Consider the following 17,761-nt stretch of genomic DNA (forward strand, 5'->3'; position numbering starts at 1 on the left):
CTCTAACATGAAAGCCCTGGCAGTAAGCATCCTTCTCATCATGCATACCTATGATTGATGCCAGCTCTGTGCTGCTGGCTGGAAGGGAGCTCTTTGAAATAGCATAGTAGGGACTTTGCAGGTGGGTCTCATTTGGTTAAGTTACTGCTTTTGTGAGGCTCTGCTGCCTCTTTATATTCTACCAAGAAGAAGATGGTAAATCAGAGTAATTGCTTCATCCCAAGGCACTTTTATATTGTAAAGGAAAAAGGTCCTGTTAAGAAGCTCAAATTAACTTCTGCTGTTTATACTATATGGAAAGCCTCTTTGAAAGCTGCTTGTCGTACAGCCTGGTGGTTTATTTATCATGGAACAATTCCATTAGAACCTGACACTTGTTCTCATGGCACCAAGACTTAGGATCCCTTGGGAAAAGCATTTAACCCTTGGAAATGCAAAGCTGTCATTTATCTGTCATCTCTCTAAAAATTCACTCGAGTATATTTACGAGAGAGATTTGGAACAGTCATCGTTTTTACTGAGTTAGGAAAGGAGTTGGGATCCAGTAAAGGATCAGTAAAGAAATGGTAAGTGTCCAGTACCATATTGCAGCACTGACTTGTCCATGCTAGTTCTGTTGTAAAAAGCGCTTACTATGGTCTTCTACAATTCTTAAGGAATTCACTGTACAGAATTCAGGGACTGGAGTATTAGTTAATTGCTAGTGCTGACTCATTTGAATTGCTTGTCCCAGTAATATTTTATAGGTTTTAGAAGGATTCTTGATGTATATCAACCAAGGAGGCTTAGCAGATCTTAGAAGAATGAACTGAAATTGTCATGATATGAAAATTAACACCCTTCTTCCTGGCATTTACTAACAAAGGATGGGGGTACCATTTGTTAAAGCTCATCAGTGAGCAAGTTCCCTGGGGAGCCAGTGGGGTAAGAGTGTAAGAATTTGGTCTCTGGTGCCAGACTGCCTGGCTTCAGACCCAAGCATTGTCGCTCACTGGCTGTGGGACTTGGACAAGTTAGTTAACTACAGAGCCTCTTGTTTCCTCACTGGTAAGTGGGGATAATGCCTCTTGGGATTTTGAAGATGATTAAATGAAATAATTCCTGTGAAGTGCTTTCCACAGTGGCTGCGTGTAGTAAGAAAGGGTAGTGGTTGTTATTAGCAAAATTGAATATGGGGGTGATGGGTCTGGGAAGATGGCATAGATCTTTCAAAAAGGCTATCTTTCTTTGGAATATTTGTGGGCTGACATCGTCCATGGGTGATCGTTACTATGTGTCTCCGAAGAAGTGATTATGGCACAAACCACACTCACTTCTCTTCCCATTCTTGTGGAACAGATCGTAGCCCTAAGGCAGAGATCTGTAAATGCTCCCAAAGACAGTTTCAAGACTGAATTAAGATCGAGATAACCTTTGTGGTTAGAGACAAGTAAGTACAAGGTAGGACTGACCTTTTTGAGGTGTCCATGGTAAAAATAATCATGGGGGTCACACTTACAAAGCTGATGGTGAGCCGGTGGCATAATGCTCTTGGGGGAAAGTAGAGCGAACAGGCATGGAAACTGGAATTACTTGACTCAAAAAGAAAGCCTAGGGGCCGGGCCTGGTGGCATAGTGGTTAACTTTGTGTGCCCTGCTTCAGTGGCCCAGGGTTCACCAGTTCAGATCCCGGGTGTGGACCTATGTACCGCTTATCAAGCCATGCTGTGGCGGGCGTCCCACATATAAAGTAGAGGAAGATGGGCATGGATGTTAGCTCAGAGCCAATCTTCCTCAGCAAAAAGAGGAGGATTGGGGACAGCTGTTAGCTCAGGGCTAATCTTCCTCAAAAAAAAAAAAAAAAAAAGAATGCCTGGTATAAGTAAGCAGTGAAATGGTAATGTTCAGGATTTAAGGGTTTATTATATGCATTGTTGACCAGTTCTCACTCCTCAGCAGATCTTTAGCCACTACTAACCTCACTACTATCCTTATCACCTACCCCCATCACCACCACCACACCTACCAGCATCACCAACACCACCCTCCCCAGCACCACCCTCCCTAGTACCACCAACACCAACACCCTCTCCACCACAGCTACCACAGCTCGGTCCTTGAAGGACTCCAGTGGGGATCATTCATGCCTCTTTACCCAGCTCTGACTCCAGCCCCATCTTCTCACTGCCTGAATTGCTTCTATCACCTGTTCACTCCGTGACCACCTTTCTGCCTTTCAGCCCACCAGCTCTGTCTGTGGGCTAAGGAGAGAATTTGCAAGTACACTTCAACAGCCTTGCTTTTCTCTGAATTAAGAAAGGATTACTGATCTTTTATTATTTGCTTTATAAATAAGGAGATATGTTCATTAGTTTGACTCATTAAATTTAAAGCAATTGTTATAATTTTGGCGTGTTTGATTAAGTTTCTTTAATTACACACAGTTGCAGATGTTGCAGCTCCAGAGAGCAGGAGAGTTTCTGTGAAACTTTCTTCTCCTTTCCACTTAGTGCCTTTTCTTCTTCCTGTTTACCCCTGTGGCTGCCAGTCCACACCCCAGGGCAGCTTAGTACGTTGTCCCAGGACTGTAAATGTCCCGTGACTGAAAAGATTGTCTCCTCTGTGATCAAGCTGTTCAAGGCCAGCTCTGATGCAAACTGTAGAGAAAGGGAGAGTGTGTCTGGGAGCCCCTCTATTCTCCCCTGCGTCTGCCCTTCGTTTTGTCACTCCCAACCACGCCTGCTTCAGGAAAGGATCAGATAAACCTATGTAGAGTGAAGAAGCAATGACAGGTTCACGGTGAAGCAAACCAAGGAAACGAGACTTTAAATGTGGAATGCCAGCTTGTTAAAGTAAGAGCGTCTAGGCCAGTCACTGCCCGAGTTGTCTCCAGAGCATCTAACACAGTGGCGTTCGGGAGGCATTCAGGAAATCCTTTCGGACTAAAGTGAATTGTGTTTCTGCTAGTTGAAGAGGATTAATATTTTTTAAACATGGAGAACATGATGGCTTTCCTCAAAGGATAGGCAAGAGGTTATTCATTCTCTTCTCCTTGAACTCACTTATTCCTAGACCCCAACCCTGGAGACACACCAGTGGGTAGGATAGTGTTGTTTTAAGAATAAAACACTTTGATGATTCTAGTCAGGGGGCCCCTTAGCTATGTGTACCCTTGGCTGAAAGCCTCCCCCTTGGGAGGGGCAGTTTGTTGGAGCCAGTGTTCAGATGTGAACAACTGTATGTGGATCGATGCAGGGCTCTCCTGGCCAGCTGGGTCTCTTGGGGCCAAGTGGGGGCCCAGCTGGAGGGGCCGCTGCACTAGCTCCGGCACCTTTCCCTCCAGTAGGGCAGCTGGGCAGAGAATGGGTAGGATTTGATGAAAAAGGTGGTGACATCAGCCCCAGATGGCTTACTTTAGAATCTGTCATTTCGTTATTCACTCATCTGTCCTCTACTCTACTATTCTATATTACATGCATATCCTTTTTGTGTGTGTGCTCTGGAAAGAGACTGATTTTTGTCTTTCATTGTTTTGGTAATATAAAAATTTTAGCAGCTGAGCCTTTATTCCAGAATTCTCCTTTTAGTTCCCTTTGAATGAGAAATAGCTTCCCTGTGTTTCACTTGTCCTGTTATGCTTTCATGGGGCTTGTGTTCACTATTTATTAATACTGGGCTTGTAGACATCAGGGTTTAGGAAGTGTGGCCATCTCTTGGCTCATGGGCAGCTCCTCTTCCTTGGATAGACACGAAGAAAGTACTTTGGACATTGCTGTTCCTTCTACGTGATGTCTTCGTTATGACATCGTTTTGAAAATGAAACTCTGATTCTAAGTTCCTTGATCTTGAAAACAGTTAATCTAGTAATAGTATCTACCATCCCTACTTTCCCTAAAGGGGCATTGTAAGGATAATTAAGGGACATATATGTGAAGTGTTTTGAGTTCAGTTGAAGGGAGAAGCTATCAGGTGCAAAGGTATTGCTATTATTTAGTTTCATACTGTTACCGTATGATCATGAATACATTAATTTTGGAAATGATGATAATTTTGTGTTTGGAGATCTATTCCTACTTAACCAGCGTAATTGTTTTTGACCTGAGTCCTACAAGATACCTCAATTTATGGGCCAAAAGCAAGTAAGTGGGAAATGATCAGAAATGTTTTTACTATGTTTTTCATTGGCTGTTTTTTTCTATTCTGAAAATAAATGTCTTTTAAACAGAATTGATTAAAAAGCTTTATTTTCTGGGAATGTTATGCATCTGCAATAAATAATAAATAATATTGTAGCAGTTGACTGCCTCCACTTTCATGCAAAATAAATAAATATGTTTGGTGACATACATTTGAGGAGTGTGATTCTTATAATTTTCACAGCAGTAGGGAACAACTTTTCAGATGATAGAGATTTTACCATCTGCTAGTAACAAAGAAACATAGCGCGTAACACAAGGCTCTTACTAGGTTTAACGTATGTATTGGCATGCCAGGAACCGAAATCCTCTACAGCTTTAGTCAACCACCCCTGGGGAAGTTGACCTGACTTTCAGCACGTCAAGTGAAAGGCTCCTTTGCTTGAAAAGCAGATAACATGGTCCTCACGTTGCTAGAATGGCAGAGGAGGGAAGAGGGCTGAGTTTTAATGGTGAGAGATCAAGAGAAAGGCACTCCCTGGGATTGTAAGTACCTACGCGGATTTCGCTTGTAATTAGTGGAATGGTGGACTCACTGTTGAGAAGACACTGTCTTTTTGAGTCAAAATATTTAGTGTTGGTAGAAGAGATAAAAGTTCAGAGACTTAGGGAGAGATGGGGGATAGCAAGTCCAGACTTTCTCTTACAATGACATTTGTTTTAAGCAGGTGACATGTTAGCTTCCTAGGCCTGACATGACACATGGGGGTTGTGGTTGTAGTTAAGGATAAGGAGTGGATTGCTTACCATTAAGAAGGGCTAAATGGTCAGTGGAGCCTACAGATCTGCCTACCAAGGAAAGGGAAGAAAAACCAAAGTGAAGCCATTAAAGAAGTATTGCCTCTCTTTTTGGGGTTTCCTTTGCTCTCCTCTGGAGAAGGGCGATGATTGTCTTTTTTGGTCATTCTGGTTTCATCTGATGGCGTGGAGGTTACTGCATGGCACAAGCATCATGGTGGTCGCATAAAAGATGGCCAGTGCATTTGTATTAGTAGATTGTGTGTAAGTGGTCCTGAGGGTGTTCAGTCCTTCTTAGTGTTCAAAGCCATAGGCTGAATGTGTGGGGAGAACCTCACTGGAGAACTTTAGCTATCTGTGGTCTGCATATTGGAGTGCTTTGGGTTATCTTCAAGCTTAATGAGTTGAGGAATGAAGCAGATTTAGTTGGGAAGGAGCAGCATCCCCCTCACCTCCAACTTCTTCATATTCGGAAGTGATCCGTGCTCCCTGACCCGGAAATGCAGTGAGTCTGATACCTGCCGAGTTGATTTGGGCTTGTATCCTCATGCCTTTGTCTTAAATATCTAAGCCACGTTGCAAAATAGGTAGGGTTTTGTTTTCGTGCTGCACTCTACATTGTCCCTCCCTTTTTCATCATGCCTCCTGTTTGGATCCCCTTTGGACCTTGATGTCCTTGTGCCCTTTCCCCCTGGCCTTTGGGGAAAAAGTTGGCAAACTCATGCATGCTAAGATATCAAGGGCTTATCAGGTTTAAAGTGTTTTCCCTTCTTGTGGTGTCTACATTTCTTACAGGGGTGAAGACATCTTAAACCAGAGGAATGACTCTCTAGTTGTGGAATTTCAGTCATCAGCCAGCAGATGCAGGAGGTATTATTTTGGGAATGGGGGCCTTCTCAGAAGCCTGGAAATCATCCTAAATGCCTGCTCTGTGTTCATAAGGCCACTTTGTGCATCACACCAGTCTTGTGTGCTTGGTTGGCTTGACCTGGCTGAGGACAGCAAGCATGATGTGGAAGTCTCTGTGCATGGAGTTCCGCAGGTGCTTCACGGGCGGCTGTATGTGCTGCAGAGGGGAAGAAGTGTGATGCATGCGATGCAAGCTTATTTTTCTGACTGCAAATGCTGGTTTTGGTCCAAAAGTTGTAAGTTCATAGTAAAACTAGAATTTCCCTCTTGGTTAAAGCCCACTTCATGCCCCTCCACAACATATGTGTCCTCAGAGTGGTCTCCATTTGAAATTCATGGAATGTTCATGAAAGCTGGGGTTTCACATTGCAAATGTCCACGAGCTGGCAGAACAGTCATACCCTCCCCTTTGAACCCGAAGCTTGGTTCTGTGAATAAGAGTGTCATTTCCATCTCGTGCCTCCCTATGCCAGTCACTGTTACCACAGCCACCCCGGAGAGTTCTCAGTGATCGTGAGTTGGAGCTGTGAGCCTCTCAGTTGGTAAGGCTGTGACTGTAGCCTCCCTTTATATGAAGGTCACTAGTTGGACTCTCAAATCTAATAACTTTGGGTAATGTGCTAAGGATGAATTAAAATGCTAATAGGCTACATGTTCTGGGTATTTTAACATTCCCTAATCTTAAATTTAAATGAAATGCCTGAGGTGCTCTCACAGCCTTGCCAGAAGCGTGTTTACCATCGCCCCTTAGACAGTGAATTTAAAGTATATTCTGGCCACACTGGCAGAGCCAGGAGGATAAGCAGTATTTATTTTATGATCATTTTATTTTGTCCTCTACAGCTGTATGACACAAATACTCTTTTACTCAAGAAAGCAATTTAGCTAAAAACAACCACCACCACCACCTCACTGTTTTCCTAAGTTTCTTTGAACCCATAGATCTTTTATTATTAACAACATTTAACAGCAATACGTTGGAGTTTTGGCACCTGAAGGTATTCCAAAGCCCTTTTGTAGATTACCTTCATGTTGAAACCTTACACCACCACCATGAAACATCCATGCTTTATAATGAAGACACTGGGGTTCCCAGAGACGTGTGGCTTTCCTGTCATCCTGTTGCTGGTTATGGGAGAATGACAGTCAGTAGGCAGTTGTTCTGGCTTCCAGCTCGGGCATCTGTCCACTAGACCAAGTGGGAGCTCTAAGCAAAATAAAGACAAGGTCACTTAAAGTAAATGCTTCTGCTGGGAAATGAGGATCATGCTCGTTTTGAGTGACATGTCAGTTCTTTGCAATTGGCAGTATTAGTTCTGTTGTCTACACTGAGGCCAGATTTCTTTATCTAGGGAACTGAAAAAACAAGCGTATTTCCTTCCGTCAGTAAATGGGCCCCTTCCGTCTTATTAGTTGAATTAGCCCCTTTATTTTCTCCTTATTAGGAGGAAAGGACACTATTTCTTCCTTAGTCCTTCTAGTTATCTGGTGTCTGGTCACTTCATAATTGTATTTTAGGAGAATAGATATTAATTTTCTTCAACAAAAAGGCCGAGTTCTGTGAAGACACACCATAATTCAATTTCCGTTCTCTCTCTTTGTTGCCTGTGCCCCTTCCTCCTGGCACATTTTTCATAGTTAGGAGGAGTGATAGTGTCAAATGTATCAGAAGGAAGAATTGATTCCGTAGTAGTTTGACGACTTGACTGATTAACAGAGATCAGAAGAAGGCTCATAACTGTGAAAACCAGTGCAGCATAGAGTTTGAACAGCTCTTTAGGGAGCTGGCTAATGAAAGAATCACTACAGAAACACAACCATGCCAAAAAAAAAAAAAAAAAGAAAGAAAAGGAAGAAAAGAACGGGGGCATTCCCATATAAGACTCAGAGGCTATGTCATGAGAGGAAATACGCTCATAACTTCCATTTACACATCATTGTAATTACCGTCTGCCTTAGGTTTACTTTCAGTCTTCTACTGTCAAAGTTGCTCAGATATTTCCTCTTTCACAAATCAGGTAGAAAGGTCTAGTACTGATTGGAACTTGTCCTAAGGATTTTTTCCCTCCTGAAGAATTTAATTATCAGACACCTGAGCTGGTACTGTTTGATTAGACTGGCTTTAATCTGATCCATGTCCTTGTTATCATCACCATGTGTCCCTGAACCAGACTTCTGCTCTCTGGTGAATGTTAGATGGGGCTTTAGCCTTCACTTTTTTTGCATGTGGTTGTTCTCTTTTCTTTCTCCTGATGCAGTGTCTATGAACCAGATAGAAATGTGTTACGGAGGAAAGAACGAGAAAGAAGAAATCAGGAAACTCAACAGGATGATGGCACGTTTAGTTCAAGTTACTCCCTCTTCAGTGAACCCTACAAGGTAGATGGTTTTCAGTTGTTCATTTCCAGCCCTCCCTTGTACCTCTAGCTCCATGATGGCAGACTTGACTAGAAGAGTTGACCAACCAAACTTCAGTTAGTTTTCTGCCTCTTCAGCCCAGGGAAGACAGTTCGACCACTAAGAATGGGGTCTTCTCCCACAAATCTTGGTGTCTAGCTCATATGTCTTTACCAGCTACGACCTTGGTGAAATGTAATTTTTGCTTAATATTGAGATCTGCTTGCTGTGATTTTTATCAATAATATAGACTTCATCTCCGCATTGATTTTCAAAGTCAATGCCATTTGTTACATCTTCTAAGCTGTTAGGAAACAAAAAGAGGTTGGGTTACATATTTGTCCACACAGGGATCATGCTGGGATCAGGGTACCTGACAGGGCTAATGAGAGAGAAGCTGTTGGATTGTTTCTCATTTATGCCAAAGGCCAAAAATAGAACCTCTCTTCCAAAATGAAATATCTCCCCAGATTTCACTAATATCTTAGGCTGTATGGAGCTATGGATAGTTCAGGCTGGTAGCTTCTTGCATATTTAGTCCCCTGTTCATTTTAAGCTTTTCTCTGACTTCTTTTGCCTGTCACTCTGGGTTGCTGACAAGAATAATTAAATATTTAGAAATTGGAAGCAGAACAATTTGAGCCAAATCTGAATTTTCAAGAAAAGCTTCCAATGGAAGTACAAAAATGAAAAGAAAATCTAGTCCCAGAAAGCCTTAATCCAGACCATTTTGTGAAGCTGCAGTAGTAAATTTTCTGATTTCCTTAGCTGTGGCACAGTGTGTTGATGGATTCCCTTTTTGTGCACTCTGAGGCCATTCACAGCTTTCTGGTTCTGGTGCGATGCAGAGTGCTGACAGAGGTCTTCAGAGATGACGATTTTGATTTCAGCTCTCAGCTCTCATTCTGAATGTGGCAGTCCTGGCTCTGTGATCAGTGAAGACACCTCTCCATTATTTCCCATGTTCCTGTTGTCTCTAACAATCAGGTGGATGTTGTGTTTTTCTTTCTCCAGACTAACAAGGGGGATGAGCTCTCCAACCGGATCCAGAATACTTTAGGCAATTATGATGAAATGAAAGACTTTTTAACTGATAGATCTAATCAGAGTCATCTCGTTGGCGTTCCCAAACCTGGGGTTCCTCAGGCTCCTGTGAACAAGATTGATGAACATTTTGTTGCAGATTCAAGAGCCCAGACCCAGCCCTCGTCTGTCTGTAGCACTGCATCTTCCACACCAGCAGCTGTCCCCGTGCAGCAGAGTAAGAGGGGCACCATGGGCTGGCAGAAGGCTGGGCACCCACCATCCGATGGCCAACAGAGAGCAAGTAAGCACGGACACAGGTTGCTTGATGTTCACAAATCTGCTAGCCCAAAGAATCATAATAAAAAACCTAATCACTATGTGTCAAGCCCCTCATGCTCATCTTCCTCTTCTTCTTCTTCCAACTCAGCACAACAGGGCTCTCTCAGGACCTTGCTTGGTGATGGTGTTGGCAGACAGCAGTCACGGACCAAACAAGTGTGCAATGTAGAAGTGGGTCTTCAGACCCAGGAAAGGCCACCTGCTATAGCAGCCAAGCACAGTGGCAGTGGACACTGTGTCCAGAACTTTCCTCCTTCCCTGGCTTCAAAACCCAGCTTGATCCAGCAGAAACCGACTGCATATGTGCGGCCGATGGACGGCCAAGATCAGGCACCTGATGAATCTCCAAAGCTTAAGTCATCCACGGAAACCAGCGTGCACTGCACGTCGTATAGGGGAGTCCCGGCCACCAAGCCAGAGTCCGCCAGAGCCAAAGCCAAGCTTTCCAAGTTCGGCATCCCCAGACAAGGAGAGGTGAGTCTTTTCTCAATACCACTTACATGCATCTGAGTAGTTCTGAGTGACTACCTGACAGTTGAAAGTTCAATTCCCGTGTTTCTCTATTTCAATGTGTGACTGACTTCGTGTGGTTGGATTTGTAGCAATCAGTAAAGGAGGATGTATACATAGATAATGATTTCTCAGAATCTCAAGTTGATTATAATCAGAATTTTTTAAGTACCAACAAATGCAGTTGTGTGTCTGTGTTAGTTCAGGAAGGAATGTCTCTTTCAATGTAGTTAAAGGGATTTTTTTTTTGTGAACAAGCCTGTGTTGGAGGAGATATATACTAGAAATAAAAGTATTTCAAAGTCTATACTTTTTAGTATATAAAGAGGTTAATTTTTATGTAAAAGAGTTGAGAAATTCAATCTTTTTTTCAGTTTTGAAATGTTCTAAGACAGATTTCATGAAGTCCACCTCATAATGATTTTTAAATAATTGTTAAATGATTCAATATTGGATATGGTGAATATTCAGATGTAGCAGGTGTCCCATCCTTATTAGAGTATTTAAGATCCAGGTTTATTGATGTTAATCAGGTAAGAACTCTCCTCGTCCTGTAAAAATGGTCTTGGGTTATATGAAGAGAGTGAAGTCTTTTAGTTCAGATTCGTCTGGTTGCATTTCGATTTTATTCTGAAGTATTTTTTCATTACAAAATGTATAGATTGGATGTATGGAATATTAGAATTCATAACAAGCAAATCGCAGAATCACAGAGGTAGGAAAGAAGCCATGAGTAGTCACTTGAAGAGTAAAGCTAGGTAGAAAATGAAGTTTTGTTTTAGACAAGCACATTTCATACTGTAGTCCAAATTGATGACAGTTGTCAGGAACATATGAAGAAGAAGTATGACTGCACAGTTTTTTGTTTTGCTGTGATATACTAACTAAAATAAAATGTGCATTCTCGAACATTGTCCTTAGGAACTGTTCCGTTTTCTTTTTCTTTTTGACATATTCTTTTTTTAAAGATGGAGTCACACTGGGGCCAGAATACTCTTTTTTTTTAACTCTTTATTGAGACTATGATAGTTTACAACCTTGTGAAATTTCAGTTGTACATTATTGTTTGTCAGTCGTGTTGTAGGTACACCCCTTCACCCTTTGTGCCCCCCCCCACCCCCTTTCCCCTGGAAGCCACTAATCTGTTCTCTTTGTCCACGTGTTTAACTTCCACATATGAGTGGGGTCATACAGAGATTGTCTTTGTCTATCTTGGCCAGAATATTCTTTGTGCCTTAATTTGATTTAATAACCAAGTGAAACAAATGATTTGACATTTCTCATTGTGTGTCTGATGAGGCTAAGCTTAACCCTTTCTGAGTTATCATCTCAGAAAGCGCCTGTACCAGTTGGCAGATCAACAAATTACCCTTAGAGAAGACAGATTTTTTACTCTGAGATGTTTACAAAAAGGTTCTAATGAGGAAGTTAAGTGGCATGTATACCAGTAACTTCTTTATATTATTCATTTGTGATGGGTCTCATAAAGTATGCATTAGGAATTGATAGATGCAAAATGTAACTTCTGCAGACATTTATGTTTTTAAAAGTTTCTAGGAAACACACATAGATACCATCTTATAAAACTGAATTTCTCCAGCTGTCTGATTTTTATCATTATCAGATGACTGGTACTGGCAAATAGAGCATGACTTATCCTTGAACAGAAGTGACTACAACTACCAGGCATCCCTTTATGATTTTAATCCAAGTTGATTCCTTTTCAAAATGAAGTGCCAAAGAAACTTCAGATTTATTAGATAATTATTTATTTATTTATTTTGGAACCCAATGAGTTGATAAAGCTCTGGTTAAAAACCAGTTTTTGATAGCCAGTACAGGCTTATGTAGATAACTGTACAGTTTTCATTTGGGGTGTGTCATTAATAACGTGGACACTTTTGGGATGCCCTTCCAGGACCCCGGATTGGGAATGGCACACTGTACTAGTGTTCAGTAATCACAAAAAGAGGGAAATGCCTGAAATAGAGAGTCAGACTGAGAGAGATTAGAGTTTTGATAACAGGAAGTATTTCATTTCCCCCGTATAATGACATTGAACCAGTCAGCCTGAATACTTCAAAGAAGCCAGTCATGCATTGACAGAAAACAGGTCGGAAGAAGTGTTGTTTATAGAGCAAAGTTATAATGGGGAGAGGATATATGTCCTTATTTTAGCAAAAGGCTTTGTGTATTATAGAAAATATGGTCATTTGAATCTCATAACCCTTGTGTGTCTAACCAATCCACGATCATAATAAGAAAATAACTCTGCCAATTAGCAGCAGGGTAATGTCCTTCAAACTCAAAAAGTTTTTTTTTATAGTACTCCAAGAGGTTAAGAAATACCCTTTTGCAGGTATATCATTCAGTATTTATAGGGATTCCTATAAAACCCACAACCATAACATGGAAACTGAAGAACTTTATTAACTAATCAGATTTTAATTTTGAGGGAATATTTTTTTTTTGGAGAGAATAAAACAATTCAGTGTGGCAAACAATTTAAAAAATATTGATGCCTTTTTTTTTTTTGTACACAAATACCACCTGTGTGAAAATGTCCTCTCAATGGTACTGACATTGATTTCTAGGCAGATAGGGAATGTGTTTTTTTAGGGAAATTTATAGAGGAAAGGACCTGAAGGGAACTTGCATTACTTGCTTATACTTTTTCAGGATGTTAGCTGTAGGGCAAGAATGATGACAGTGTGAAGAATTTGGGGGCTAAAATGGAGTGTTGGGTAAAAATGACATAAATACAAGGGAAGTGCAAACAGAGCTGTGTGGCATTGTGTAGGTACATTCCTCATAAGAAAATCAAATCAATGACTAGGTGTAAAGTGATGTGAGAAATTAAAAAAAAATTCTAAGATGTCATCTCTGCCTCTAAGAAATTTACATGAGTTGAATAAATCAGACTCCAGCACTTAGCTTTTAATTTGCAATTTCTCTCACAGTCCTAACTAAATTTAAAATTGGCCTTCTAGCCCTAGGAAAATTCCGTCACCTTCATAATTGTGTAGTAGAAAAATATTCTATGTTATTTTTAAAAATTGAGAATTTGTGAATCTCTTTTGCCTTATTTTACACTTCGTAAATTCTTTATTCTTTCCCTTACAACATCTGCACTCTGTCTGCTGCCATGGCGAATTATTTGTTATAATTCTTTAGTCTTCCATAATAGGTAATTAGTGTAGGAAAATTCAGTGCAATTTGATGTGGAAGTTAAAGACCTCAAGGGGATTCCTTAACTGATACACCTGCCTCTTGGCTAGTTTTTCCCAGCTCAGTTATGTGTTTAATGAAAAACATATTTTTGTTGTTATAGCTGAGTTTTTTGTTCTTGACACCACCCCTCATTTAGTGAGACTTCCCCAGTGTATCACTTGGAAGGGTGACTACTGTTAGGTGAGAGACAAGGGACTTAAAGAATGACTAAAGCTTGCATTCTAGAATGTTCTAGGGTAGAGCACACTAAATTTTATTTCCGGTTGAAGTGAGTTGTGTTTTGTTTCACACACACATGCAAAATTAATGTTTTGCCCTTAACATGTAATTCAAGATCCAGACGTTGGGGACTGTTAACCTAGAGGGGCAGATAGAGGTTTCTCGGGACCTAAAATTTATTCTATCCTGGGGATCCTCTTTAGGAAAAAGCAGAACAGAAAAATATCGTATACTTGAAATTTTTACAAAAACATGTATTAACACATTGCTAGGGCACCTCCTGGGGCCTTGGAGGAATCTCTGTTTAAAAGGCCCTGAAGCGTATGCATCATTAGCGTCATGGTGTATCTGTCTTTGGTTCATGGAATAACAAGAAATTATTATTAAAATGATAATTTTAGATTTGAAAATAGGGCTTTGTAATAGCCTCAAACTTGGTAGAATTTAAAATACATATTTATATGCTAGGTAGAGGCAAGGCAAAAATGGGACAGTACTGTGAAAAGCCTAATATGCAGTACATTGAGACAAGATATGGGCCTCACAGGCTAGGCAGTGAGTTTGTTTGTCAAGTTACAGCCTCAATAGTGGTCTTCCAAAACATGCACATTTTAGTTACTGTTTGCTACTAACTTAATACATAACAATGATTTGAAACTGCTCTTGCAGAGGGCTCTGATGGCTGAGAGTAGAATGCATTTGAAAAGCCAGGGAAGGATGGAAGCCAGTAGCTGCTGCCCTTAGCTTAGATAGTGATAAGGAAAGAGACACCTAAATTTGAATATCAATTAATAGAGTGTCTATTAGGGGTTTTAGTAGTAGTTGATAATACATCCAGAAGAAGAGAGTAATCACTTTTGGTTGATCAGGATTTTATTTGTTAAAGTAAGTAATTAAATAGTTTAAGATGTATTGATTAATTATAGCATTTTCATGATGGGCATTCTAAAATCGCCATTTATACCACGAAGAAGAGCAGAAAGATAAAGCACCGTGATTCCACAAAATAGCTTCCTAGAAAAGCAATTAACTGATTTTTTTTTTAAGTTCACAGAAGATAAATGATGTAGGCTTCCTATTTCCTGTCACTCTTGGTTACCTTTGTATGAAAATGGATTTCTTCCAAATTAAAGTCGGCACCAGCCTGTCGGACGAAAAAGACATCTGCAAAGCAATGTGTACATTCCATATTCATGCCAGTCTACATTTCTTAATTATGTTTGAGATGTATAATGTTTTCAAATTCAAGTATGCTATCTGATTGCGCATTGATGAAATGAGGGTGTGTGGCCAGCCTGGAGACTCAGTTTCCCTGTCTGTGCTGGTCTCCTCTTCCGTATCAGCATCACCTCCATCCTCCTTCACCCGTTGCGGACAGAGCCCACGTCCCGCAGCACGGTGTGACTTAGTAACAGCACAGATGGCTACGCTCTGTGCTTCCTCCTCTTTACATAACGCACGTCCCTCGTTCTTGTAGCGAGGGCTTGGGGAGCGTGTACCACGTAGACTCAGAAGAGGGAAGGCTCACAACTGTGATCTCAGATGCTGGGTGAAAGCACTTCTTTTCCCTCTTATAGGTGGGTTGTTCTGAAGGTCATAATGAAGGCTGGCAAGTGGAAATGTTTCCATACTTTTGGTACTTTTATGTTCAGCCAGCGGGACCCTAAAAGGGAAAGCACTTAATCATTAAAAATAACTTCAGTTTCTATAACCCTTTATTGAAAAATTGAAAGGAAGCATATTAAAATGTGTCCTGCTGTGTGAAGGTGCTGGTGTCCTTTTCTGTTCTCTTTCGTCTCTGGGCTCCTTTAGGTTCATGTCATAAAGCCAAGTTTTGCAGCCATAAGGTGGGAAACTACTCCTGTGATGCGGGCATTGAAGGCGGGACCCGGAGGGAGGCTATTAGCAAACCCCGCTTTATTTTTCCTGTGCATTTTCTCAGTTCTCATAAAGCTTGCTCTCCTGGAAAGCATCTGGAAAGATTATGGGGCTGTTTTCCCTTAAACTGCAACCTTATGTGTGTGGATTCCAAATCTGGGCTAATCAGAGCTGGAGGCCTCTGTGTTTGGAGTCACTTGAAAAGATGATGTGTGATCCGGCATCTCTTCCACCCTGGAACAGGTGTCACTAAACAGTCCAACGAGAAAGGTCTCTTCTTTTTATTTCATCCTTTTTTGGTTGGAAATCATGTGCAAGCTTTCAGGTACACAGGGCAGGCGTAGAACACAGTGGAATGATCATGGCTCTGCGGACAAGCAAGGACTAGGTTCAAATCCTAGCTCTGCCCCTTGTTAGCCGTGTGCTGGGAGCAAGCCTTTTAATTTTGCCAGGCCTTAGATTCCTTATGTGTGAAGATGGAGGAAATGATAGTATCTACTTGGCAGAATCATCGGAGGGAGGAGTAGATGAGTCGAAGTATATAATGTGCTTAGCACAGTGATAATATGGTAAGCATTTGGTAAATGTTCCTACATTATTCTTATTAGCAGTACCTTTGAAACAACAAAAGCAAACAAGATATAAAAATGAGGGTGTTATTGGAAGTGGTTTTGTGTGTGTGTGCGTGTGTGTAAGCTGGAGAGAGAGGGGCGGAGAGAGATGAGGTGGGAGGAGAAAGAAAAATGAAATTCTGAAAGTTCTTTTGTATTTGTTTGTTAGAAATAACTGAAATCTTGAAGACTGAGATTATCCTGGATTAATATAGCAAAGCCTGAGTGGCATGATTCTCCCTTATTTAAGGCTTAGCCCCCTCCTGAGATTTTATTGCCAAGACTGGGATCAGATTTTCTCATTCTGTGTATTTGGCTTTTCTGAGCTATTATTATCTGTAGTGGAACGTATCACAGTTGAGCTTTATTTCCAGTTAAATGATATATAAAATCAACAAGATTTGGGCTGAGGAAAAATGTCAAAATTGTCGGGTAGTCAGTATTTAGAATGACTCATTGAAATAGATCTCTTTGAAGCCACCAAGTATTAAATAGCATGTTTAATTGGGCTGAGCAGTGGAATCACTTATCCGCGTGACGAAGCAGCATTGACAATACCTTTACAGTAGGTCAAAGCGGGGTCTCCCCGCTGCTATTTGCAAATTCCATTCCGTAGCTGCGCATGTGACGGGCAGCCTCTTGACCACCCCTGGACGTGGCATGTTCCTATTGTGACCAAAGGTCAGGCTCCAGGACCAAGACACTCTCAGAAGTGGTATTGACTAGGACCCGCCTCTGCAGTAATTGGCCTGATTTTAGAGCAGAGTGAAGGGTGTGGTTTCCGGAGCTAGGTGGCCTGGGTTTGACTCTCACTCCATCTGCCAGCCACATGACCTTATGTCTCAAAGGCTTTAGCTGTGACAAGGAATCGTGATTGTACCTTTGTTAGTTCTCTAGGGCTGCTGTCACAAAGTACCACAAATTGACTGGCTTAGAATAACAGACATTAATTGTCTCACAGTTCTGGAGGCTAGAACTCCCAAATTAAGGTGTTGGCAGGGTTGGTTTCTTCTGAGGGCCATGAGGGAGAATCTATTCCAGGCCTCCTTTCTTTTTTTTCTTTTCTTTTTTTTTTGAGGAAGATTAGCCCTGAGCTAACTACTGTCAATCTTCCTCTTTTTGCTGAGGAAGACTGGCTCTGAGCTAACATCCATGCCCATGTTCCTCTACTTTATACGTGGGATGCCTACCACAGCATGGCTTTTGCCAAGCGGTGCCATGTCCACACCCGGGATCCGAACCCGCGAACCCTGGGCCGCCGAGAAGCAGAATGTGCGAACTTAACCACTGCTCCGCCGGGCTGGCCCCTCTTCCAGGGCTCCTTTCTTGGCTTGTAGATGGCTGTCTTCTCCCTGTGTCTTTACATTGTCTTCCCTCTGTGTGTCTGTCCAAATTTCCCCTTTTTGTAAGGACATCAGTTGTATTCGATCAAGACTCACCCTAATGACCTCATTTTAACTTAATTACCTTTGTAAAGACCCTGTCTCCATCTAAAATTTAAAATGTGAGGGACACAATGTTACAGCACCTATTGATAGCATTTTTATGACTATTTAATAAGTTAATGCTTGTACAGTGCTTAGAATAGTGGCTGGTGCATAGCCACTATTCTCAAAAGCACTCGAAAAAATCCACAATAGTAATAACAGCTCATAATCATTATTAAAATCATTTATAGTAGCTCTGGTTGCTTCACATTTACCTTCTAATATGCTCAGCTATAGATGG

The 17,761-nt window shown here is 41.3% G+C and overlaps 1 protein-coding gene across 8 annotated transcripts in view; it reads left to right on the top strand.

Annotated features, from left to right (window-relative positions):
* AFF3 (ALF transcription elongation factor 3) overlaps positions 1-17,761 on the top strand; it is a 573,094-nt gene that overhangs the window by 123,583 nt on the left and 431,750 nt on the right. For 5 of the 8 annotated variants that reach the window (XM_070511624.1, XM_070511625.1, XM_070511626.1 and 2 more), the window contains exons 3-6: positions 5,709-5,783; positions 8,081-8,201; positions 9,234-9,546; positions 9,673-10,058. In XM_070511624.1, the coding sequence (XP_070367725.1) occupies positions 5,709-5,783; positions 8,081-8,201; positions 9,234-9,546; positions 9,673-10,058 (895 nt within the window). The remainder of the gene's footprint in view (positions 1-5,708; positions 5,784-8,080; positions 8,202-9,233; positions 9,547-9,672; positions 10,059-17,761) is intronic. The other 3 variants (XM_070511628.1, XM_070511629.1, XM_070511631.1) reach the window with 1 other exon arrangement.

This window comes from Equus asinus, chromosome 6 (genome assembly GCF_041296235.1).
Source record: "Equus asinus isolate D_3611 breed Donkey chromosome 6, EquAss-T2T_v2, whole genome shotgun sequence".
NCBI classification, from domain to species: Eukaryota; Metazoa; Chordata; class Mammalia; order Perissodactyla; family Equidae; genus Equus; species Equus asinus.